Below are 26609 nucleotides of genomic sequence, written 5' to 3'. Positions count from 1 at the left end.
AAATGGCTACACTGGGATTGGTGCTGTGACTAGGAAGCACGGACTACTGATGAATTGTATCATATTGTGTTCAATGTTGAGTTGCATTATTCCAGATAACCATCGTCAATATGTATGGTGGCAACATGGGGAAAGGTCCCATTTTTCGAATGTTTAGGATAAGCACAGTATTGTTACGCCTGATACTCCTGACATCGTGTGGAGCCATTGGGTATGTCTTCAGCTTAGGGATGGTAATGATTGAGGATTCTAATGGCACAATAGTACATCCAGGACATCATGTGCCCGCATGTGTTACTGCTCATGTGACAGTAATATAGTGACATTTTTCAACAGGACAATGCTTGTCCGCACTTGGCACATCTAGAAAGACTGCCTGCATGAAGTTGAGTTACGCCACTGGCCGGTCAGATCTGCAGGTCTTTCCATGATAGAACATTTGTGGATCCGGCTCCTACTTCAACTCCATTCCAGTGCCAAATCAAAGACCAGTTACAACAATTGAGGGTCAGGAGAGGATACGACAGCTTAATGACACCCATCCCAAGAGAATCCATGCACGCACCCAGGCCTGAGCAGATGTAACGTAATACTGATAAGTGGGCTCAAACTGCCGAGTTCTTTGTAAATTTTACTTGATTTTGTAAACATCACATACCTACCCTCTCAACCTCAACCCACAAAGCTTCATTTTGTTTCCACATCCCCATTTTTGTGCTTCACTTTTTTTGTGAGACATTGTTCATTTATGACTTATCTGTAGTAGTTTTCTGTGATGATTACAGTACTGTAGTTAAATCAAACCCACATGAGCTGTGCCTTCACAAGACCATATCCAAACTCCACACTTTGACATGTAATTATAATCTTGTGTGCTGCGCTTGGAATACAGTATTTTAAAGAAGTCTGTTGCATTTTTTGTCTTTCACACTCAGTACTACCAGGGTTGCCACAAGTTCTGGAAATCAAGGAATTTCAAACATATCAGGGAAACTTGGGAAAAAAACACAGGAAAAATCTCGTTTTTGTATCAGTAGATGAAATTGTCTTGATTACTGAGATGTCATGCATTGTTGCAGGCTGGGTGCAGTTGAGGACATGCAACATTTCCCTACTCCCTCATTCTTACTCCATCTTCCCTTTCTACCACTCCCCTCAGCTTGCAGTCAGTGCTGCCACCACATCTTGCCGCTAGCCTAGCAGCAGCTGACGAGAGGCAGGGAGGGATGGGAAGTGGTTTGTTTGGACCTGATTCTCAGAGACTGTTGACACGGTGGCTGGAGATGGCAGTCATGACTGCATGAGTTGTGTCTGAGTGATTGTGAGAAGGTGTGTGTGCTCTCATTTTCTGACAAAGGCTATGGCCAAAGTGAGAGTGTGCTTTTTTTTTCTATCTGCCTGCCTGTGGCTCAGTGATCATATTTACGATGAGTTGCTACCTGTCCTCATCAGCATTGATTCTCAAGAATATTCACGCAATTTGTATGTTGCATGGATTGACTACTGCAGTCTCATTTCATCAATAAGGTGCCAGTGGCACATAAGTACCTGGCCACACAAGTGAACTTCCATGAGGGATCAAAACCGCAAGCCCTTTCCTTGGGTATCACTAATGAATCGGGCCTGCTGATCTGAAACCCATCGTTTCCCACTAATGTGCAGGCCCTGCCCATCAGATATAGTCTCACTGATCTGCCCGCAGCACAGCTCTGAATTGGTCATCACAGAAATAACCTATAATTAACAATGAACAAAAAAAAAATGTAATCCACATACAATAACTTGTGCTGATAGTGATAAAGATAGCATTATAAATTTATAGACCTGTCATGTTTCATGTAATTATGTTAATGAATTTAACTGAATCGATGCCGAATGAAGTTCATAATAATTCTGAGTACATACTGTACTAAAGTTCATAGTTTGTGCATTAATGACTATACATTTGTTGGTTTACTCTACAAACTGTAGCATCAAACAATCAGTGTTAATTGGAAGTCATTGTGAAAGATTTTCTGATTTCTTAGGCTTTCTTAGCATGATTGGCTGTTATTTTCAGTTTTATAGGTGAGTTAACAATTCCATTTTATTCAGCCTATTCATTTTTTTCACATGTTAATCTCATGTATGCTCACTCTCTGTGTAACATAACATTTCCTATCTGCCCAGACCTGTTCACTATTGTAGTTGCCTCGCCAGTTTCTGCTTTTTTTCTGACCTAAATATGATTGGCCGGTCTGTCCCTGCTCTTCAAAACTGGTTGGTGGTTGGACATGACTAAGCTGATTTTAAGGATGAGAATTTTCTCCATGATGACAAGTGTTTCCAGCACCTGTGGCAGAGAAATTTCTGAAACTGCTGAATGAAAGGATCAGTTCACCTGAACCCCAAATGGTCTGGTTTGGCTCCAGACAGCAAGAATATATAAGACCACTTCATGAAACATCTGAAAAAGCCTAGATCATTCATTAAAGCCTTATGTGCAAAATGGAACAGACAACTCAGCTAGATACTCAAGAACACCTAAATCTGAATTACATTCGTGGCTTATTATTTGCATGTTGTAACTCATTTGTAGCCACATTTAGTAATTCTGTTTCATTGTACACTCCTGGAAATTGAAATAAGAACACCGTGAATTCATTGTCCCAGGAAGGGGAAACTTTATTGACACATTCCTGGGGTCAGATACATCACATGATCACACTGACAGAACCACAGGCACATAGACACAGGCAACAGAGCATGCACAATGTCGGCACTAGTACAGTGTATATCCACCTTTCGCAGCAATGCAGGCTGCTATTCTCCCATGGAGACAATCATAGAGATGCTGGATGTAGTCCTGTGGAACGGCTTGCCATGCCATTTCCACCTGGCGCCTCAGTTGGACCAGCGTTCGTGCTGGACGTGCAGACCGCGTGAGACGACGCTTCATCCAGTCCCAAACATGCTCAATGGGGGACAGATCCGGAGATCTTGCTGGCCAGGGTAGTTGACTTACACCTTCTAGAGCACGTTGGGTGGCACGGGATACATGCGGACGTGCATTGTCCTGTTGGAACAGCAAGTTCCCTTGCCGGTCTAGGAATGGTAGAACGATGGGTTCGATGACGGTTTGGATGTACCGTGCACTATTCAGTGTCCCCTCGACGATCACCAGTGGTGTACGGCCAGTGTAGGAGATCGCTCCCCACACCATGATGCCGGGTGTTGGCCCTGTGTGCCTCGGTCGTATGCAGTCCTGATTGTGGCGCTCACCTGCACGGCGCCAAACACGCATACGACCATCATTGGCACCAAGGCAGAAGCGACACTCATCGCTGAAGACGACACGTCTCCATTCGTCCCTCCATTCACGCCTGTCGCGACACCACTGGAGGCGGGCTGCACGATGTTGGGGCGTGAGCGGAAGACGGCCTAACGGTGTGCGGGACCGTAGCCCAGCTTCATGGAGACGGTTGCGAATGGTCCTCGCCGATACCCCAGGAGCAACAGTGTCCCTAATTTGCTGGGAAGTGGCGGTGCGGTCCCCTACGGCACTGCGTAGGATCCTACGGTCTTGGCTTGCATCCGTGCGTCGCTGCGGTCCGGTCCCAGGTCGACGGGCACGTGCACCTTCCACCGACCACTGGCGACAACATCGATGTACTGTGGAGACCTCACGCCCCACGTGTTGAGCAATTCGGCGGTACGTCCACCCGGCCTCCCGCATGCCCACTATACGCCTTCGCTCAAAGTCCTTCAACTGCACATACGGTTCACGTCCACGCTGTCGCGGCATGCTACCAGTGTTAAAGACTGCGATGGAGCTCCGTATGCCACGGCAAACTGGCTGACACTGACGGCGGCGGTGCACAAATGCTGCGCAGCTAGCGCCATTCGACGGCCAACACCGCGGTTCCTGGTGTGTCCGCTGTGCCGTGCATGTGATCATTGCTTGTACAGCCCTCTCGCAGTGTCCGGAGCAAGTATGGTAGGTCTGACACACCGGTGTCAATGTGTTCTTTTTTCCATTTCCAGGAGTGTAGATATGTACCAGAGATTCTAGTTCTATTTTATTTTAACTTAATTTTATTCTTTATGCATACTATTCCCAAAATTATGTAACTGTAAAACATAAACTGAAAAGAAGGCAATCACTTTACCTGCTTTGTTTCTTCTCTTAAATCTTACCTTATTTTGAACTGATAGCGGCTGATACTTCAATTTGTAGTGGCATATTGTTGAAGAATATGACTGCTTTACAGGATAAAACAACGTAACTTTGTAGTTTAACACTGTGATTGTAGTTCTTCACTGCGCTCGGAGGCTTGGACTGCATCTAGATTAAGTGTACAAGCTATTTCAGGACTAGGAAGTACTTGCTGAGCAACAGTCTCCATAGAGCAAAGATTTCTTTGCTGCCTATGCAGGATTCTTTAAGTCACTTATCATCATGAGTTCAAGAAGTTAACTCATTATTTGTTAAGCTCTTTTGTATCTTGAGGTATTGCTTTTGCTATTCTCTCTTCCTTTACTAGAATAATAGCTAATGCTTGCCTGTTGCAGGGTATTACATGATGGCCAAAATTGATGGAGCAGGTCTTGGATATTCATATCATCTGCCTTCAGCTGGATGGGGATTAAAAATCCGCAGTACGTTATCACAATTTAGTGACCTGTTCAGTGAGTTCAATCGATACATTGCTCCAGCATACCATCATGACCGGTGTGAAAGGTGAGACAGCTATATCTACCTACACAAATTTTACAAAATTGTACTTGTTAGATGGGCTGATCTACATGATCAGTTCATATTCTGAGGTTTATAAAATATGCATTCTCAGTCATTTGCAAATAATTTTGGATTACTTTCATGTATAGATTTGCTAAGAAGGGCACAGGAAGCAGGCAATACTAGACTGTGTTGGTTAGGAAAACTCAGGTTATTACATTGGGAGAAAGCTGAGTAGAGGATCTTTGGTTCATTTCCAGAAATAAGAGCATAAGCCATTGACAGTTCATCTTTCTGTTAGAGAGTCAGTGAAGTGCTAATACTGGTGTGAACTCTATTCTAATCACAATCCATTACAAAATGCATGACAGTATACAGTGCCTGACAAAAAAAAGTGAAGCTACCAAAAAGAGAGAGGAAATGATATGAAACTTCACAGATTGAGAGGATTGTAATGACATTTCAGTGGTAATAATTGTCGTTAGGTCATAACAGCAGTAGGCAACATCACACACATAATATAATATAATTTATAATTTTTAAAAAAGCGATAGTAGTTCTTAACATTACAGTTTTACGTTCTAATTCGCTAATTGGTAAATTTATTTATGTTGTAGAATGGTTTGTCTGTTAATCAGTCATGTAGTGTTTGTTTGAATGCTTGTTCTGGCAAATCTTGTACAGTTTGTGGAAGCTCATTAAATAATTTGTGTCCCATGAGGTCATAGCTGTTAAGTGATGTTGACAGTCTGTGGTATGAAGTATAAATGCGTCTATTGCTTCTTGTGTTTAACAATGTATATTTTCTCTCTGTTTTGCTTCTGGTAACTTCTTCTTTGTATAAATTGAAACATAGTATGTATCTAAGTTTATTACTGTCAATATTTTTTGTTCACAAAACAAAGATTTACATTGTGTTTTATATCAAGAACCAGAATTGCTGTAATAGCTTTCTTCTGCTATATTAAGATGTCATGAACACAACTAGAATTACACTGTAAAATAATACCATTACAAAGCTGAGTCAAATTAAAGTATATACCCACTTAGCACTGTGATGTTGCAACCCATTTTCCCTTGATGCATGCACTTAATTCAGTTGGGGAGGGTGTCATAGGCCATTACAACCATTCCTGAGGCAAGCTGACCCACAGCTGTTGTAACAGTTCTTTGTCACTCTTGTTCTTTGACATCCTGGAGATTAGTACTGGGACTGAGTTGACATTTGAACTGATCCTACAATAATCTATTGGGGGCATGTCTGGGGATGTTGCTGGCCATGGGGACACTGGAACATTATCAGGAATTCATAGATATACATGGCATGTATGGATGAGACTTGTCTTGTTGAAAAATGTCACCATTATACTGTTGCATGAGGAATAACACATGAAGACACAGCATGTTGGTGACATACTATTGTGTCTTGAGGGTGCCATTAATCACTGTCAGCCATGACTTGAAGTCATATGTGTTGGTTCCCCACACCATGACGCCTGCAGTAATATTGCTGTGCCTCTTCAAAGCATTGGAAGAATGGGCCCTCTCCCCAGGTTGCTGCCATATTGCTGATGATGGTCATCTGAAGTAGTGCAGAACTTCAATTCTTTGACTGAACACTGGGGGGGGGGGGGGGGGGGGGGTGCCATACATCAACAGCTATTCTTCCCAGTGATGGCACTATTCCAGACACACTTGATGTGCTGTTATGTTAATGGCAGCCTGTATGTGGTACAGTAATTTCATAGTATGGCTGCTGCTAGTCTCCAACAAATGGTGTGGGCTGGCACAGAATGATGCAGGGAAGTGATTACTTGTTCTTGGATGGTAGGTGCAGAAATGATTGGGTGGTAATGTACTTTGTGCACAATACAGCATTCCTCCCTTATGGTGGTCAGAAATGGTTGATTGGAACATTTACAACCAATATACCTGCCCTTGCATTCCCTTTCAGTCCAACATCAGGCTGTTGTCACATCCAAATGTCCCACAAATAAGAATATTGCTGGATTCAGCCAACCAGCCAGATGGAGACCCACAATGACAGCTGTTTCAAACTGTCAGATGCTGATATTGCTGTGTCATATGAGTACGTGGCATCTTTGTATCCTTCATAGTGATCAGTCAACATCTGTTCATGCCCCCTGTATACCATACTGGGGCTGGCAACAACACTAAACATGAAAAATACTAATGCACTCTTATGGCCATTCTCCCTGTCACAGATGATTGTAACCCTAATCATTTACATATCCGCTAATGGTGTGAACATGCATGGAATTACATTGACATCTGACCATGTCTTCTGAGTGCTACAGATTTCATGTCAGGCATGGTATTTTTCATTGGAAAAAATTCTTTGCTAGAGAGTAAGCATTTCATCAGAGTATAAAAGAGGTGAAAGTATGACATTGAGATACAAAGTAGGACTTAACAACAAAAATGTACATATTAGTGCAGGAGTAAATTTATTGAAGTATTGGACATATTATTCCTTGTCTCTTTTGCATTCTTACTGTCGTCCGACTCATCATCATCAGTTCGCCTGGTTGTAAAGTGATAAAGCACTCAGATGTTTTATTGGAATAAGAGAGTCTGGATTCAAGGTGACAAGGAAAGAAGCACAGGGATAAAAGGGTGATAGCAGTACAGAGCCATAGTTCATCATCTCAGTAGTTTAAATTATATTTTGAAGAACCAGTTAAGGAAATAAAAGAATTATGAATAGCAGGAATGAATTGTAAGTAGACTAGATGCCATTGCTAAGCTTTGAAGAAGTGATGAGAAGTACCAAGAATAAGAGTAAATACCACACACTTATGTCAAGGGACAATAGCAAAATTGACATCAAAGTTATTCTCAGTCTGAACTCTGAGAAGATTTTTCTACAAGCAATAAAGTTTTTGTGGCTGGCTCAATGGAGGATGTAAAAGAACTGTGCAGATTAATCAACTAACTTTGTTACTCAGAAATTGAAATGATATTTGTCACTAACACAGAATTTATGAAGAGCAATAAGACTGAAAGTAACAGCCTGTTAAACATGAAAATTCAGAGTGTATAATAAAAAAATGAATGGATATAGATATCTAGGAAATAAGATGAGCACAGCAAAGAAGCGATAATGGTAGAATGGTGAAATAAAAGGAAACATCTACCAGTGAAAGAAACATGCTGTTGTCAAAAATGATTTGCTAGTGGAAATGTAGGTGGGCAGTGGGAAAATTGGGCAAAAGATAACTAGAGGTGTACAAATGTGCTACAGAGGCTGCAAAATAATATCAGCAGTATAGAAGACTGCTTGTTTCTAAGGTATATTATTCAGCTGCTATGTGTCTGTTGTTATATACTTAACAAGTAATGCTGATGGGGATTTGCTTTGCAACTTAAGAACACAGATCTTATATATAAAAGCATTTGGATGTGCATGTCAATTATAATTTGGTTCTAAAGATTCTGTTTCCTACTTCAATTATGTGAGTAATTTAGTAAAAAATTATTCCAATCATTTGTGATCTGCATTTGTAATGCTGTAATCTCTTCCTTATGGCATTTTTTTAAGGATCCATGTTTCACAACCAAAGATGGCTATGATAGTAATGATGCCATTAATCAGTTTGAATTTCATAAAGCTTCTGATGCCCAGAACCGTATCTGTACACTTATTCCTACAGCGTTTCCATATTTATTTTAGCCTTTCTCAAAATGCCATGCACCCATAGATACCAGGGACACTTTTATCATTGGTGGCTGTGCTAACAAGTTAGTAAACAAATGTGCGTGAACTATATCAAATGAATGTGATATTAGTAGGATTAATAAGTCATCATCATCTTGTACAGTTTCAAGCCGCTGGCTGGATCTGTTTGGAAAATAACCTCTCCCTCATTTTCTGTCGCCCGTCATCTGTCTGTTTCACCTTCACCCAGTCTTCTCCTCTCTTCTGCACCCTGTCCTTTCAGCCCCATGTTCCTTAGTCTTCCACTTGGTCTTTTTCGCTCCCCCTTCATCTTGTTCACATTTCTGGGTATCCTCTTCTCCTCCATTTGCTTAACACCTCCATTTCATTAAGCCTTGATTCCTCTATCCTATCCGGTAATGATTCATGCTTCACTAATTTCCTGATCCTCTCATTCCTTAACCTGTACATCTTTGTCACTCCAATACTATTTACCAAGAAGTTCATCTCACTCGCTTGCATTTTGCTTGCCCCCTTCCTTTCATTACCCAGTAATAGTAATAAGCAGATGGATAACATTTCATCTGTTCATGTTACAATGTTAGTTTTGATGAGATCATTGTGAAGTAGGGCATGGGAGAGAAGTTACATCACATCAACATAGAATGTATTGTAGGTAGTATTCATAGAAAGCATTAAGTAGTAAAGTATTACAAACTTGGTTACTTTTATTTGAGGAACCCTTCACTTCTTATTTACCTCATACCAGCTCTATGCTAGCTGAGGCTGCATTGAAATTACTACAGTCCTAAGACTTTTTATTAGAAACAGGAGTCAGAATTTTAAAATCCTTGGTGTCATGTCTCCTGTCTACTTTGGAGTCCATGTGAATGTGTTTAATGTGCTGATAATCAAGAAATCTGGTACATGATGTTGTTAAAAATGTAACATAAAATTCACTTTGATTCTTTTGTACTAGCACACAGTACAGGTATCCAGGATAAAGTAATTTGTCCACTTGCTGGAGTTGACAGTATACAAATTGAAACACAAGGAAAATGCACACTGGCTGTTCTGTTAGCTTACATTCTCCATAGATGATTAGCACTTCTACTCTCAGTTCATTGGTCTACATAGTATTCCGGCAAACCTTTTACTGGAATTGGTTGAGTGAGTGATCAGTGTGCATTTTCCTTGTTTGTTTACTGTCAGCTCCAGCAAGTGAATGAGTTACATTACTCTCGATACGTCCACTTGTGTGCTAGTACAACAGAGCCAAACTTAGTTTAGTCTTGCGTTTTTAATAAGGTCCTGTTTATGTGAATGGTACATTGTTCTACATCTTTGAAAATATCTTGAAGAGAGGAAAGGAATAACCGAATAATAAATATAGGGTGCTATTTAAAAAAGACGTAATGCCATTCGTGTCTTCAGTTGAACATAGCTACAAGAAAAGCATTTTTGGTAGTTAAGGTTCCCAGGTGATTAAACAACATTTGCTTGTTTAATTTTTTTCATCTAGATAAAATGGTTAAGGCAGTTGTGGCACAATATAATAAAAATCTGTACTGACAACATTTTTGGAGTTATGAATGGTGGGCTCCATGTGGTTCCCAAATCATACAGCGACCGTAAACCATAAAATTACCAAATATGCAGCAACCAGTCGCAAAATCATGTTTTATTTATTCACTTTTGCAAATCGATTTCAACTGATTAACAGCCATCATCAGTGCTACAAATACAAGAATAAAAATAATTAACAACAGTGACCAAATGAATAAATGTACATAAAGCAACTTAAACCAATTAAATGTATATAGATGCATTAAACCATTTAAAATGAACATACAAATTTACCTTTCAACCAATATGTGCCCTGAGTAGTAATACTGTCTTAAGCAGAGGTCAAACATAAAGTAATACGTCGAGAATTGACTATGACAACGAGAAACCATAAGGGGGCATTGCAAAGCACACCTGTCCTCTATGCGAAAAGATACAGCTAAAATAAAAATGAGAAGAAGAAGAAAGAGGTATGACATAAAAAGTGAGGTAAAATATAATGATATAATACGAAAATATTAACATGAAATGGATATACTGACAAAGATTTTGTCAACCACATAGTACAGTTATATACGCCAAAAAGTGATTGTACAAAGTACTGAAAAGGAACTTTTGCTCTTGGATAAAAATATGAGAAATAAATTTAAAAAATTATTTTTGATTTTTTAAAATTTTTTTCGATGGTGTGCTTCTCATCTATGTTTTTTCCTCTTTTTTCCTCTTAACTAATTTGTACTTTGCAGATAAGAGAACCACTTGTATGAACATCAAGAGCTCAGATGGAAACCCAGTTCTAAGCAAAGAAGGGAAAGCAGAAAGGTGAAAGGAGTATATAGAGGGTCTATACAAGAGCGATGTACTTGAGGACAATATGATGGAAATGGAAGAGGATGTAGATGAAGATGAAATGGGAGATACGATACTGCGTGAAGAGTTTGACAGAGCACTGAAAGACCTGAGTTGAAACAAGGCCCCCGGAGTAGACAACATTCCATTGGAACTACTGACGGCCTTGGGAGAGCCAGTCCTGACAAAACTCTACCATCTGGTGAGCAAGATGTATGAGACAGGTGAAATACCCTCAGACTTCAAGAAGAATATAATAATTCCAATCCCAAAGAAAGCAAGTGTTGACAGATGTGAAAATTACCGAACAATCAGTTTAATAAGCCACAGCTGCAAAATACTAACATGAATTCTTTACAGACGAATGGAAAAACTAGTAGAAGCCAACCTCGGGGAAGATCAGTTTGGATTCCGTAGAAATACTGGAACACGTGAGGCAATACTGCCCTTACGACTTATCTTAGAAGAAAGATTAAGGAAAGGCAAACCTACGTTTCTAGCATTTGTAGACTTAGAGAAAGCTTTTGACAATGTTGACTGGAATACTCTGTTTCAAATTCTAAAGGTGGCAGGGGTAAAATACAGGGAGCGAAAGGCTATTTACAGTTTGTACAGAAACCAGATGGCAGTTATAAGAGTCGAGGGGCATGAAAGGGAAGCAGTGGTTGGGAAAGGAGTAAGACAGGGTTGTAGCCTATCCCCAATGTTATTCAATCTGTATATTGAGCAAGCAGTAAAGGAAACAAAAGAAAATTTCGGAGTAGGTATTAAAATCCATAGAGAAGAAATAAAAACTTTGAGGTTTGCCGATGACATTGTAATTCTGTCAGAGACAGCAAAGGACTTGGAAGAGCTGTTGAACGGAATGGATGGTATCTTGAAGGGAGGATATAAGATGAACATCAACAAAAGCAAAACGAGGATAATGGAATGTAGTGGAATTAAGCCGGGTGATGCTGAGGGAATTAGATTAGGAAATGAGACACTTAAAATAGTAAAGGAGTTTTGCTATTTGGGGAGCAAAATAACTGATGATGGTCGAAGTCGAGAGGATATAAAATGTAGACTGGCAATGGCAAGAAAGCGTTTCTGAAGAAGAGAAATTTGTTAACATCGAGTATAGATTTAAGTGTCAGGAAGTCATTTCTGAAAGTATTTGTATAGAGTGTAGCCATGTATGGAAGTGAAACCTGGATGGTAAATAGTTTGGACAAGAAGAGAATAGAAGCTTTCGAAATGTGGTGCTACAGAAGAATGCTGAAGATTAGATGGGTAGAGCACATAACTAATGAGGAAGTATTGAATAGGATTGGGGAGAAGAGAAGTTTGTGGCACAATTTGACCAGAAGAAGGGATCGGTTGGTAGGACATGTTCTGAGGCATCATGGGATCACCAATTTAGTATTGGAGGGCAGCGTGGAGGGTAAAAATCGTAGGGGGAGACCAAGAGATGAATACACTAAGCAGATTCTGAAGGATGTTGGTTGCAGTAGGTACTGGGAGATGAAGAAGCTTGCACAGGATAGAGTAGCATGGAGAGCTGCATCAAACCAGTCTCAGGACTGAAGACCACAACAACAACAACTAATTTGTACAATTGCTTTTTTGCATATATAACTGTACTATATGGTTGGCAAAATCTTTGTCAATATATCAATTTCATGTTAATATTTTAGTATTATATCATTATATTTTACCTCACTTTGTATGTCATACCTCTTTCTTCTTCTTTTCATTTTTATTTTAGTGCTATCTTTTCGCATAGAGGGTGGGTTTGCATTGCAATGCCCTCTTATGATATCTCGTTGTCATAGTCAATTCTCGATGTATCACTTTATGTTTGACCTCTGCTTAAGACAGTATTACTACTCAGCACATATTGGTTGAAAGGTAAATTTGTATGTTCATTTTAAATGGTTTAATGCGTCTATACATTTAATTGATTTACATTGCCCCTATGAACCATGGACCTTGCCGTTGGTGAGGAGGCTTGCGTGCCTCAGCGATACAGATAGCCATACCGTAGGTGCAACCACAATGGAGGGGTATCTGTTGAGAGGCCAGACAAACATGTGGTTCCTGAAGAGGGGCAGCAGCCTTTTCAGTAGTTGCAAGGGCAACAGTCTGGATGATTGACTGATCTGGCCTTGTAACACTAACCAAAACGGCCTTGCTGTGCTGGTACTGCGAACGGCTGAAAGCAAGGGGAAACTACGGCCGTAATTTTTCCCGAGGGCATGCAGCTTTACTGTATGGTTCAATGATGATGGCGTCCTCTTGGGTAAAATATTCCAGAGGTAAAATAGTCCCCCATCCGGATCTCCGGGCGGGGACTACTCAAGAGGATGTCGTTATTAGGAGAAAGAAAACTGGCGTTCTACAGATCGGAGCATGGAATGTCAGATCCCTTAATTGGGCAGGTAGGTTAGAAAATTTAAAAAGGGAAATGGATAGGTTAAAGATAGATATAGTGGGAATTAGTGAAGTTCAGTGGAAGGAGGAACAAGACTTCTGGTCAGGTGACTACAGGGTTATAAACACAAAATCAAATAGGGGTAATGCAGGAGTAGGTTTAATAATGAATAGGAAAATAGGAATGCGGGTAAGCTACTACAAACAGCATAGTGAACGCATTATTGTGGCCAAGATAGACACAAAGCCCACACCTACTACAATAGTCCAAGTTTATATGCCAACTAGCTCTGCAGATGACGAAGAAAATGAAGAAATGTATGATGAAATAAAAGAAATTATTCAGATTGTGAAGGGAGACGAAAATTTAGTAGTCATGGGTGACTGGAATTCGGCAGTAGGAAAATGGAGAGAAGGAAACATAGTAGGTGAATATAGATTGGGGGTAAGAAATGAATGAGGAAGCTGCCTGGTAGAATTTTGCACAGAGCAAAACATAATCATAGCTAACACTTGGTTCAAGAATCATGGAAGAAGGTTATATACATGGAAGAAGCCTGGAGTCACTGACAGGTTTCAGATAGATTATATAATGGTAAGACAGAGATTTAGGAACCATGTTTTAAATTGTAAGACATTTCCAGGGGCAGATGTGGACTCTGACCACAATCTATTGATTATGACCTGTAGATTAAAACTGAAGAAACTGCAAAAAGGTGGGAATTTAAGGAGATGGGACCTGGATAAACTGACTAAACCAGAAGTTGTACAGAGTTTCAGGGAGAGCATAAGGGAACAATTGACAGGAATGGGGGAAAGAAATACAGTAGAAGAAGAATGGGTAGCTTTGAGGGATGAAGTAATGAAGGCAGCAGAGGATAAAGTAGGTAAAAAGGCGAGAGCTACTACAAATCGTTGGGTAACAGAAGAAATATTGAACTTAATTGATGAAAGGAGAAAATATAAAAATGCAGTAAATGAATCAGGCAAAAAGAAATACAAATGTCTCAAAAATAAGATCGACAGGAGGTGCAAAATGGCTAAGCAGGGATGGCTAGAGGACAAATGTAAGGATGTAGAGGCTTATCTCACTAGGGGTAAGATAGATACAGCCTACAGAAAAATTAAAGAGACCTTCAGAGAAAAGAGAACCACTTGTATGAATATCAAAAGCTCAGATGGAAACCCAGTTCTAAGCAAAAAAGGGAAAGCAGAAAGGTGGAAGGAGTATATAGAGGGACTATACAAGGGCGAGGTACTTGAGGACAATATTATGGAAATGGAAGAGGATGTAGATGAAGATGAAATGGGAGATATAATACTGCGTGAAGAGTTTTACAGAGCACTGAAAGACCTGAGTCGAAACAAGGCCCCAGGAGTAGACAACATTCCATTAGAACTACTGACAGCCTTGGGAGAGCCAGTCCTGATGAAACTCTACCATCTGGTGAGCAAGATGTATGAAACAGGCGAACACCCTCAAACTTCAAGAAGAATATAATAATTCCAATCCCAAAGAAAGCAGGTGTTGACAAATGTGAAAATTACCAAACTATCAGTTTAATAAGTCAGTGCTGCAAAATACTAACGTGGATTCTTTACAGACGAATGGAAAATCTAGTAGAACCCGACCTCGGGGAAGATCAGTTGGAATTCCTTAGAAATGTTGGGACACGTGAGGCAATACTGATCCTACAACTTATCTTAGAAAATAGATTAAGGAAAGGCAAACCTACGTTTTTAGCCTTTGTAGACCTAGAGAAAGCTTTTGACAATGTTGACTGGAATACGCTCTTTCAAATTCTAAAGGTGGCAGGGGTAAAATACAGGGAGCGAAAGGCTATTTACAATTTGTACAGAAACCAGATGGCAGTTATAAGAGTCAAGAGACATGAAAGGGAAGCAGTGGTTGGGAAGGGAGTGAGACAGGGTTGTAGTCTCTCTCCGAGTTAAAGCACAATATCTCACTTTTTGAGGAAATGCACTTTATAAGTGCTCCAGTTTTATAACAAAATCAAGCTAATAGAACAATCATTTTTCAAAATGTTTCCCCCACTTTTTCCGTAAAAAAGCTAATTGTTTCTTGTGTCTGTAGCTCAGTACAAAAAATGCAATATCTTCACTTTTTTAAAACTGGTCTACACTATTAATATGTTAACAGGTCAGTTCAGATGCGACTGTATTCTATGCACAAGAGGGAATTTGTCATGGTATTCCTTGCATTCTTTGCATGTTTTGGACTTGGGGTCTTCATTGGTTTGGCAGGTGAGTATGTCTTCACTATAGGCACATAATTTAGAAACATCTGGTTTACTGATAGCCCTAACATATACTGTAGTTATTTTTTCTTTCTAAATTGTGTAGATCTACTGCCAAAACCTGAATGAGGAATGGTGTCCTTGTGTAACACCTGAAATTCTTTTACATCGATATTGTGATCACCTGCCATGGGTGATGTGCACTTGCTGCTGAGTGTTTTTCTCTTGTATAGCTCAAGAGTGTCTGCATTAACCTATTGAAAAGGCCCACCAAAGCAATGCACATTATTTCTGGTAATACAAAACAACCTCTATTTCTCTTGTATAACTCAAGAGCGTCTGCATTAATCTATTGAACAGGCCCACCGAATAAATGCACATTATTACTGGTAATGCAAAATCAACCTCTATACAATTCCCTCCTGATCTGTTCCACATGTCCTCACCAGATTTGTACTAGAAAACTGCACTTATGAGAGAATACAGAGAATCTTGGCCAGCCAGATCTTTCCAGTTCACCAGTAACTCAAAAATCTCGAAGTGTTGAAGACAACTATCTCTGCCAACAGCTAGATGCTGGCAAAGAGATAATTTTATCCTTAATGGTACTTATAAGGACAATCATTAAATCTTAATCTTCCTTAAACATTTACAGTTGAGACAGAATAAGAAGCTCTGTGGCAGTTGCTGAGGTCTGAGTGCAATAGCTTTGCGTGTCCACATCAGCAAGTCACATAACACGACTTTTTAAAAGTCTCTCTAGCAATGCTTCAATTTCCTCGCAGTGCTACAGGGGGCTTTTGTCTCAACTGCAGGCATTTGTGCTTCACAGTTAAAAGCTGGCCATAGTGCTGCTAGCTTTCAGGGAGCCTCTTAAGCTGTCTCAACTATAGTACATTTTTATAGTATTCTCTAATTTTTAATTATGCTGTAATGACCAAACTGCAAAAAGTAAATAGATAAATGTTGTTTTCTATTTGTACATGCTTGTGTAAGACGGCATTTTCTCAGAAATGTATTGTCACAAAATATAAAGACGTATTGATCATTTTTAACAATAAGTATATAACACTCAGATGTTACCATAAAATATTTCAGTGGCTACACTGTTTTCAACTTATTTGTCAGTTTTAGTAGCACTATAAAACAATAAGGAAAAAGCATGGAATGATTCTTAGTTTCATCTGTACATGTGGAGGATTAGTATACAAGCAAGGCTTGTAATATCCTACCAGTTACAGTCTGTGCAATAGAACACAACACGATTTAAGAGAAACAAAGTTGATGTGGGAGAGCTAAGTGATTCAATATTGCAGTCATAATTTGACAGAGTACTTGATGATGTGAGCTCAGATGAGTCAGTTGGTCTCAGTGAGATTCAATAAAGTTTATTACAGTCAAACAATGGAAAATCCAAGATGGAATGTAAAACAATATTATGAAAAGGATAGCTGCTACTTACCATATAGTGGAGGTGCTGAGTCACAGATAGGCACAACAAAAAGACTATCAGAAAGTGAGCTTTTGACCAACAAGGCCTTGTTCGAAAATAGACAACACATGCCCACACATTCACATTTACACAAACATAACACATGACCACAATATTTGGCTGCTGAGGCCTGGCTTGCAGTCTGGCCTCAGCAGCCAGAAACTGTGGTCATGTGTGCGCAAGCTGTATTTGCTTGAGTGTGTGTATGTATTTTGGAAATTTGTGATAAGGTCTTATGGGACCAAACTGCTAAGGTCATCGGTCCCTAAGCTTACGCACTACTTAATCTAACTTACGCTAAGGATAACACACACACCCATGCTCAAGGGAGGATTCGAACCCCTGATGGGGGCAGCCACACAGACTGTGACAAGGCTCCTCAGACCACATGGCTGTGTGTGTATGTTGTCTATTTTTACAAAGGCCTTGGTGGCTGAAAGATCACGATCTGGCAGTATTTTTGATGTGCCTATCTGCGACTCACCATGTCTGTTATATGGTGAGTAGCAATTATCCTTCTCATAATATTATTACAGTCAAAGATACATTTACCTGTCAGGCCTCAGGGTCAGTACAATACAATGTAGTTGGCTTGGACAATATAGCCATGCAGTTGTGTTTGCATGTATTTGTGTGTATGTATACTCTGTTAGCTCTGGAAAAGGATTCATCTGAAAGCTTGATCATGTTCTAAGTCTTGTGCATCTGCCTGTTAGTGACACAACTATATGATGAACTGGTACTTTTACTCCTACCATTATTTACGAGGGCCATTCAGAAAGTAACCTCCGGTTGATTTAAAAAAATACACCAAGTTAAATAAAAATATTTTAATATATACATCTTACAACTACATCTTTGCACTATTTTTCTACATAGTCTCCATAGCGATTGAGGCACTTATCGTATCTCTTCACAAGCTTTGAAATTCCTTCTGCATAAAAATCACCCGCTTGTGCCTGGAGCCAGCCTGTGACCGCATCTTTGAGCTCTTCGTCGTCATCAAACCGCTGTGACCTGAGCCATTTCTTCAAATGCATGAAGAGGTGATAATCACTTGGCGCCAGGTCTGGGCTATAAGGTGGATGGTTGATAACGTCCCACTTGAAGGACTCAAGAAGGGCCGTTGTTCTGCGAGCAGAGTGAGGACGGGCGTTATCGTGCAAAAAAACGATACCAGAAGTCAGCATACCACAGCGTTTGTTCTGTATAGCCTGTCGTAACTTTTTTATTGTTTCACAGTACACGTCTTGATTAATGGTCGTACCACGTTCCATGAATTCAACCAACAACACCCCTTTGGCATCCCAAAACACCGTTGCCATCAGTTTTCTGGCAGAAAAATCTTGCGAGGCTTTTCTTGGTTTGGTAGGCGAATTTGAATGTGCCCACATCTTTGATTGTTCTTTTGTCTCAGGGTTCACGTACTTAATCCAGGTTTCGTCACCAGTCACGATTCTGTTTAACAATGGTTCTCCTTCATCCTCATAACGTGACAGAAAGTCTAATGCAGAGGCCATTCTTTGAGTTTTGTGGTGGTCGGTAAGAATTTTGGGCACCCATCGTGCACAGAACTTACGGTAACCCAATCTTGCTGTCACTATCTCGTACAAGAGAGTCTTAGAAATCTGTGGAAAACCAGTAGGCAACTCCGACATTGAGAAACATCGATTTTCACGAACTTTTGCATCAACTGTCTGAACGAGTTCGTCAGTCACCAATGATGGTCTACCACTCCTCTCTTCATCATGAACGTTTTCTCGTCCACTTTTAAATAAACGTACCCATTCACGGACAACTCCTTCACTCATAACTCTTGGTCCGTACACGGCACAAAGCTCACGATGAATAGCTGCTGCAGAATATCCTTTGGCTGTAAAAAACCTTATGACAGCACGCACTTCACATTTGGTGGGGTTTTCTATTGCAGCACACATTTCAAACTGCCACAAAAACTAAACTAGCGCAGGTACGACGTTCACTCGACCACGGCTTGATGCCGACTGACCTGTTGAGTGCGTGAACGCACAGATGGCGTCGCTACTCCCCCCACAACCCGCACTGTGACCGATCGGAGGTTACTTTCTGAACCGCCCTCGTATATTCTACCAAGGAATTTCCAAAACCAGTCTTGAAGGTTCCCATTGTTTCCACCATTTTGAATGAAGTTTGTAAACCCACTTTTGTTGCTATGTTTCCCAGATGTTCAGCTTGGAGCTGTCTCTTTCTTGCTGATCCCAGTAGTTTGAGATCATGTACAAATACGATGCACTTAACTTTTATATTTCTAACAATCTCAAATGTTTGATCACCATTTTGTTTGCTGCTCACCTGTGACTGCCTCCATTGCACAGTTAAACAGTGTTGGCGAGAGTTCATCCCACTGACCTAGTCTAATTATGATTAAAACAGTCACCTATAAATTTAACTCTTCATTTAATATTACAATGTCTGATTTCAATAATGTCAGTAAGTTTTGGCGTGCACCATATTGCTTAGGGTTTTCCATAACAACTCCCAGTTGACACTGTTACATATTTGAAACAATAAAAGTAATAAAAGACTCTTATTTCAAACTGTTTGATGGTCATCATACACTAAGAACTGATGATTAGGTCCAGAAAACTTTGCTTGGACGAAATTGACCTCTGTTTTCTCCAAGTTCTTGTTCAAGCTCTTGAATTCCTGTGTGACTAATTTTGGATAAAATCTGAAATGAAATGAAATGAGCCATGTGGCATAGTTGGCCAGGAGGCCCCATCCAGGGTAGTTCGGCTGCCGAGTGCAAGTCTTATTTCAGTTGACACCACATTGGGCAATTTGTTGGGCCAATGATGAGGATGAAATGATGATGAGGACAACACAACACCCAGTCCACGAGCAGAGAAAATCTCCAACCCAGCTGGGAATCGAACCCGGGCCCGCTGCATGGGAGGCAAGCACGTTACCACTCAGCTAATCAGGCAGACAGGATAAAATCTTATATGTGATAACTAGTAGTGATAACCCCCTGACAGATATAGATTACCAGTTTGTTCCATTCCTCAGGCATTCTTTCAGTTTTCAAAATGTTGATTGTATGTTTATGTGGGTTCTCAAGTGTTTGATCATTGGCATACTTCCAAAATTCTGCCACCAGTTGAATTTCTGCTGTTGCTTTGTAATTCTTGAGTGAACCAATTTCTGTGACCACTTTGTTGTAATTCGGTAGTGGAAAATTTTTGGGTGGTGTATTGCTTTTAATGTTGTGGTCAGACTCGAGGTAGCCATTATTCTCTTCACACTTGGGTAATTAATGGCAGCATTCTGCCAAGTCTTTCCATTGTCTTGATTGTCGCGTACCATTTTCATGTTTCATCATAAGTGTAAATGAAGTATATTTAGACTGATATTTAAACATGTAGCAATAGTCCCTTATGCAGATTGAATACTTCTTCTGTTGAGTTTCATGTTGATGATTCCTTCAATTCTTGTAATGTCTTTGGCTGTTTGTCATCTGGCATTTATTAGGTTCTGGATTTTTTCAGTTTTCATTTGTTGGTCATTTAGTAATTAAGACTTTTTGTAATTGCCTAGTCGCAATTCTTGTTTTCACCACTCAAGTTTCTTGTCTCTGTAGTGGGAGCTCCTATTTTTTAAGCTATGGCTCTCTATTTATTAATTATTGTCCCCAGTGTTTCATTTAAGTGTGTTATGAATCTATCTGTGTATACTTTGTTGTTTATTAAATGTCTGGGGTCATAATTCCTCCTCCTTCTGGCTTGAAAAGGTGGTTATTTCCTTTTGGTTTTAACTTAATTTTTATTTTTGAAATGTAATGAAAATGGAAGAAGAAGGAAAGGGGTGACTACCTAATACTTGGATTCAGGAATTCCGTACTTAGTGAGGGAGAAGAATACTCTTGGGGGGAGAATCGTAAGTGCAGATAAGACATGTAAACATTGTTAAACTGTATATACGAGGGGTGTTTGGAAAGTAAGGAATGATCAGTCATGAAATGGAAACCACAGTGAAAATCAAAACTATTTTCTTTGCACATTTAGCTACACCTTCCAGGTACTTCTCTACATAGTCGCAGCTCCGACTTAGACATTTGTTGGAGCATTATACCAAATTTCCAACACCATCGTCATAGAAGGCAGCGGCCTGTGCTTTCCGATAATTCTCTACGCTGGTCTATAGTGCATAGCCTGTGCCCAAGTATTGTCTTCGTATCCAGCATTTCATGTGAACAGCCAATTATGGCTGTGTTGTGGGTGATCGAACACTTCCCATCGAAAAGGCTGCAGGAGTGTCTTCACAGCCCCTGCAGAGTGCAGCTGAGAGACACTGCCCAAAACATTTGTGAAAAGCCTCATCGGATTTTTTACAGTGGTTTCCATTTTTGCGACCGATTGTTCCTCACTTTCTGAATAGCCCTCATATTATCATCATCAACCAATTTTTGACATCATCACTTGGTGATGTGGGCTCTTTGAAATGGCATGCAACATAGGTTCCTAACAGGTTCTTCGATCCGGAGCTTCCCATGTCGACTTGAATGCAGTTGTCTTTCATATGTCTCTGGCCCCTCGGTCTGGTGATCTTCACCTCGGTCCTTTTATTTTAACACAGAGCTCCAGTCTAGTATTTGTTTTGAGGACTCCAATCTAGTATTTGTTTTGATCATCTGCCATCCCTTCTTTGAGTGATTTCACCAGCCCATTGCCTTTTGATGGTGTTTACTCTTTCCTCTATGTCACTGACCTTATGTCTTTTGCTTTCTTTCTGTCTTTCTTTGTGTAGCCAAACACTGATCTTTCCATTCTTCTTTGAGCTGCCTAACAATGAACTCACTCAATGTCCTTGTCTTACAGCCATAAGTTATTACCGGTAGTATATATTGGTCAAAAACTGTTTTCTTCAGCTCAGTCGACATCTTAGACTTGAAAACTGAAGAGTACCTTCCATAAACTTCCCAGTCCAATTTAATATGTCAAAATATTTCTGATTTTAGGACTTCTTTCATATTTACAAATTGCTCTAATGACTACATTCTGTGACCCTTTGGAGTTTTGTACCTACAACACGTATTTCCCTCTGGTTTTTATTCATTCATCATAATCTTGGTTTGTCGTAGGTCTATTTTAGACCAACTTCAGAGTAGACTAACACAAATTTTCTAAAAATATTTGAAGTTCTTCTATCCTATTTGTGACTAGAACAATATCATCAGCAAATCTCAGGATTTTAATCTCTTTCCCAGAACGTGGATTCCCTTTGTTTTTCGAGCTCAATTTAGACATTGTTTAATTCCCCTGCCCCACCCTTATCCTTCGCGCCCTCTACTTCATTCTATAACACACTACATCTCTTGAAATACCCTTAACATTTGTACTTTGACCTGTAGTCTTTGTCTTAAAGAAGTCCACTTTTTCTCATATAGTCTGATGCTATCAATATTACATTTTTCTTCTCTTGTGATACTGAAAGAATGTGCTCTCTAGAACCAGTTGAAACTTATCTTAGAACTCCAGAAGACGTGTCTCACTTATTTCCTTGAGACAGTAGTCTTGTATATTTGTGCATTTCTTTCTGCTCCCTTCTGTTTCATTGTAATTACCATCTTCAAATATTTCACCCACTCACTTACTTCATATAGTCACTTCGTTTTGTTTTGTCATCATAAGCATTTAAAATGAGAATATAAATCTGTAGAGTGGTGAAACCTCCCCATTTATTAATATTGCTGTACCATTGATGAGCAGTACTGTTATCAACTGATTTATGCAAAAACACCTCCTGGCCCAGATCCTACCATTATCTGCTTCCACATTTACAGAGAGTCTTCTACATATATTTCTGCGGTAGTACTACAGGATTCTTTGAAGAAGAATGGAAGTTTAATGGGTGAATTGTAACATTGAACTTTTTGTTTGTGTTGCTAACTGCTACGCAATGTTTCCTCAATATGGTAAGTGGTTATCTTTATTTTTCCCATTTACTGTATTACACACGGGATTTTCCATTGGCATGTTACTGTAGTTCACTTATTTTTTTCCACAAAGCAGCAGCTTATAGATTGTTGCTCTGAAGCTGCTGTTTTGTTATTAGTGCAATTTCTGTACTAATAGAAATGCCACACTCTTTTAGAGCTTACGCTGAGAAGCTCAAGCATCAAAATATATTGTTACTAGCAGTTGCAGTTATTTGCCTGTAAAATTGTTTCATGGAAATCAGGTGGACAACTTGTTAAATAATTATGTGTTTCAGTAAAACTGCTATTTTTCATGTACAGGACCACCAATTACGAGTACAACAGAAGAAAGAGTTCGTCTGAATGCAAGTGACTCAGCAAATCGAGCTTTCATTATGAGGAGTCCTGCAATGACTACGTACAGCCAACAGTTGTGGGTTATTGCCAAGGTGTCCACTGAAAACACTGACGGTGAGTATTCTCTACAAGAAATGTTAGTTGGTGTGAACAGAAGTTCATTTCTGAGCTGTGCTTTTGTGAGGGAAATGCTACTTAGCAAATAATTATGAACATAGTTTCTTGTATGAATGCTGTTAGAGAGTATTAACTACCTTTCTGCAGTTATATACATTTTATAAGAAGAAATATTTCTATTTGAAAAGCATTGTCAGAGATGTGTAAAAGTACTATAACAGCAACTTTTTTTATGTGAAGGCTAAAAAATTTTGTTTGAGAATGGCCAAACACACCTCAGTTTAAATGTTAAAGCAATGAAAATACAGTTTAAATGTTAAAGCAATGAAAATACATGGAAACAGAGTAGAGATGATGATCTGTAATTCAGAAGAGATAGGGACAAGATCAAGTTGTGTGTTCCTCTTCGGCAGTAAAACTCTCTCTCTCTCTCTCTCTCTCTCTCTACACACACACACACACACACACACACACACACACACACACACACACACACACACACACCTGACTGCAGCATGATCCCTGCTGAGGAGGTGCAGGGTGGGAAACGGTAGATATTCTTTTGAAATGAAGAGAGATGTGAGAGAAGATTGTGAGAGAAAGAAAAGCTCAGGAAAAACTCGTGGATACCACTGCACTATGTTCTCTGCATCAATATGAGTACAGATCAGTCAAGCAGAAGAGAAGAAGGATAACACATAATGGGAACCAGTAAAAATAAACAAAGGAAGCTGTGGGATAGGAAAATTGAAACAAATTTATCAACGGTAGTGGAAGAGTGAGGCAATGGAGGGCACTATATAACTAGCACTTTCTTGCAAAATAACATTATTTCCGCTATGACCATAAATGTAGCGAGCCATTAAGTAATAATTATCACCTCAAAAAAGTCAAGCAGCCACCTTGAAACTTGGTGATGATGTTATTCCTTCTGTACAATTTCACCTAGGCTGTAGAGGTCTGCATTTCGAGTGTTCAGGAATCATTCCGCCCCAAAAATCAACTTGTGATCATTCTGGAATGCCAACCGCACAATGTTGTCTGTGTCCGAGGAAAGTGTAACAAATTGTTAAGTTTGTCCAACCCATTTAAATGATATTGATATGTGAGGAGCTGTGTGTGTGTTATCTTTGACTGTTTCTACATCTTTGTTGCTACAAGCTGTTCTGTTCAGTTCTGTTTCGTCCATATTCATTGTGTGTGTGCTAACATGTAGTAAAGTGCACCAATGTGAGATGTTATAATAAATCACCGAATGTGTACATGTATATCATGTTCTCAATACCCATGGAACCTCAACAGGTTATGGGCCCAGGTACACAGATAACCCGATCATTAAAAGCATCAGGAATCGCTGATTAAAACCCACGTGTCATGATTCAAAGTCCAGTGTGTGCTGCTGTTGACAAAGAGGAATTGTTCGAGTTGATAAATATGCTGACAAATTGTCTGATTAATGTACCAAAGCTGAAAGGACGTGAGAATTATGGAGATTCAGCGTTCGCTATCGAAAATGTGCTTATTCTCAAAGGATTAGTGCAATATGTCTCAGAAATAGTTTCACTGGAAGATTCAAAGGCCAAAGCGATAATAAATTTTATGATTGATTCATCTTTATAAGTGTACATAAGAGAAGCAAAAACAACCGTGGACTTGTGGAAGAAACTGAAATCAATGTTTGATGACTCTGGTTTTGCGAGAAGAATAAATTTATTGAGAACACTGATATCAAAACGTCTAGAAAAACGTGATTCAATGACAAGTTATGTGAACCAGATAGCAGATAATGGTTAGAAATTATGTGGAACAGGTTTTGCTATTAATCATGAATGGATTGGTTTGTTATTGCTAGCAGGATTGCCAGAAAAATATTCTCCCATGATAATGGCAATTGAGCATTCAGGAATTCCAATTGCAATGGACACAATCAAAAGTAAGCTTCTTGACATGGAAGAAGACGAAGAAGACATCACCACGACTGGTAGTGCTTTTAGGTCCAAAAGTTGGCAAAGTAAACCAAAGTTTTCTCACCGGAATGGAAATACAATGGGAAATCAAAACATGAAGGACGTTGATTGCTATAAATGCAAGAAACCAGGACATTTTAAAAGTAAGTGCCCTAACAGTGACAATGAAATAGGACAAAGTAAAACTTCAAATGTTCTCAGTGCAGTGTCTATAAGTGGCTCTTTTGACAGAAGTGCCTGGTATGTTGATTCAGGTGCTAGTGTGCATCTCACAGCAAATGAAGAATGGCTGAAAAACAAAATAAATGATGTTAAGATGCAAAAAATGAGGGCTGCAAACCAGACAGAAATCCCAGTGTTGTGCTCTGGAGAAGCTGATTTAATATCAGTACTCAGAAAGAGCTCATTTGATACTACTGTAAAAAATGTAGTGTATGCTCCAGAACTAACTACAAATTTGCTGTCTGTGAGCAGGTTGATTGAGCAAGGAAATTTTGTTGAATTTAATAGTGATCAGTGCAATATTTATAACAAGTATAAAGAATTAATTGCAACTGCAGATCTAATTAATGGTGTGTTCAAGCTAAACATTGACAGAAGAAGTCATTTTTTGGGAATGATTACAGCATCTGATTGGCATAGAAGATTAGGAAACCTCAATGCAAAGGATCTTATTAAATTGAAAAATGGTGCTGTAGAAGGAATGGTATGTGTAGACATTAACATTAACAATCAAAACTGTATAGTATGCAATGAAGGCAAACCAACAAGACAACCTTTTCCACCTGTAGGCACTAGATCCTCTAAACCACTTGAAGTTGTACATGCAGACCTGTGTGGACCAATGGAAGTTATGTCATTAGGTGGTGCAAAGTATTTTCTCATTTTGGAAGATGATTACACCCGAATGGGATTTGTGTATTTTCTGAAGATAAAGAATGAAACTTCTGAAAAATTTCAAGAATTTCTGAAAATGGTGGAGAATCAGCAAGGAAGAGAAATCAAAACAATAAGAACAGATAATGGAAATGAATTCTGATGTGTGAATTTTGAAGTTTGTTGAAAAAACATGGTATTATACATCAGTTATCCAACAGATATACACAGAATGAAACAGTTTGGCAGAATGGCTGAATAGAACTGTTGTAGAAAAGTCAAGATTGATGGTAAACTTGATAAAAGGTTTTTGGCTGAAGCTGTTAATAGTGCAGTATATTTTTGAAATGGGTCAGTGAGTTC

General features: G+C 39.4%; 1 protein-coding gene across 1 annotated transcript in view; it reads left to right on the top strand.

Annotated features, from left to right (window-relative positions):
• The window catches only part of LOC126144361 (transmembrane protein 181), a 233961-nt gene that overhangs the window by 93006 nt on the left and 114346 nt on the right, over positions 1-26609 (top strand). The window contains exons 2-4 of the mRNA XM_049915486.1: positions 4552-4720; positions 15385-15488; positions 23251-23400. Of these exons, the coding sequence (XP_049771443.1) occupies positions 4560-4720; positions 15385-15488; positions 23251-23400 (415 nt within the window). The 5' untranslated portion in view covers positions 4552-4559. The remainder of the gene's footprint in view (positions 1-4551; positions 4721-15384; positions 15489-23250; positions 23401-26609) is intronic.

Source organism: Schistocerca cancellata, chromosome 2, assembly GCF_023864275.1.
Source record: "Schistocerca cancellata isolate TAMUIC-IGC-003103 chromosome 2, iqSchCanc2.1, whole genome shotgun sequence".
NCBI classification, from domain to species: domain Eukaryota; kingdom Metazoa; phylum Arthropoda; class Insecta; order Orthoptera; family Acrididae; genus Schistocerca; species Schistocerca cancellata.
This window is presented reverse-complemented; position numbering and strand designations above follow the sequence as displayed.